The following is a 300-nucleotide window of genomic DNA, read 5'->3' on the forward strand; positions in this document are numbered from 1 at the left end:
CCTTCCCGCTAGGCCAGCGTGTTCCTGCCAGGGCTGGCCCGGTGAGGATACCGGAGCTGGGAGCCGCAGTGCTGCTGCGTCACACCAAGGACACGGCTCGGTTGACCAGTGATGGTGGTGTGGGAGACTGGGAGCTGGCAGCCGACCTGACCCCACGCCAGGCCCTGTCCTCGGGGGCTGCACTGATGGGTGCCCAGCCCCAGCATCACGGGGCTCCCCAGCATTGCAGGGTGCAGCACCCTGTTCCGGGGGAGCTTCGCCCCAGGGCCAGCTGACGCCCTGGCCTGGGCTGCAGTGGGG

The 300-nt window shown here is 70.0% G+C and overlaps 1 protein-coding gene across 1 annotated transcript in view; it reads left to right on the forward strand.

Annotated features, from left to right (window-relative positions):
- Positions 1–12: 12 nt before the first annotated feature.
- The window catches only part of LOC104272897 (tricarboxylate transport protein, mitochondrial-like), a gene marked incomplete at its 5' end in the record, with an annotated part of 3,473 nt that continues 3,185 nt past the window's right edge, over positions 13–300 (forward strand). Inside the window, one exon of the mRNA XM_009868011.1 lies at positions 13–189. Within this exon, the coding sequence (XP_009866313.1) occupies positions 13–189 (177 nt within the window). The remainder of the gene's footprint in view (positions 190–300) is intronic.

The sequence above is a fragment of the Apaloderma vittatum genome, unplaced genomic scaffold (assembly GCF_000703405.1).
Source record: "Apaloderma vittatum isolate BGI_N311 unplaced genomic scaffold, ASM70340v1 scaffold25034, whole genome shotgun sequence".
In the NCBI taxonomy this organism is placed as follows: domain Eukaryota; kingdom Metazoa; phylum Chordata; class Aves; order Trogoniformes; family Trogonidae; genus Apaloderma; species Apaloderma vittatum.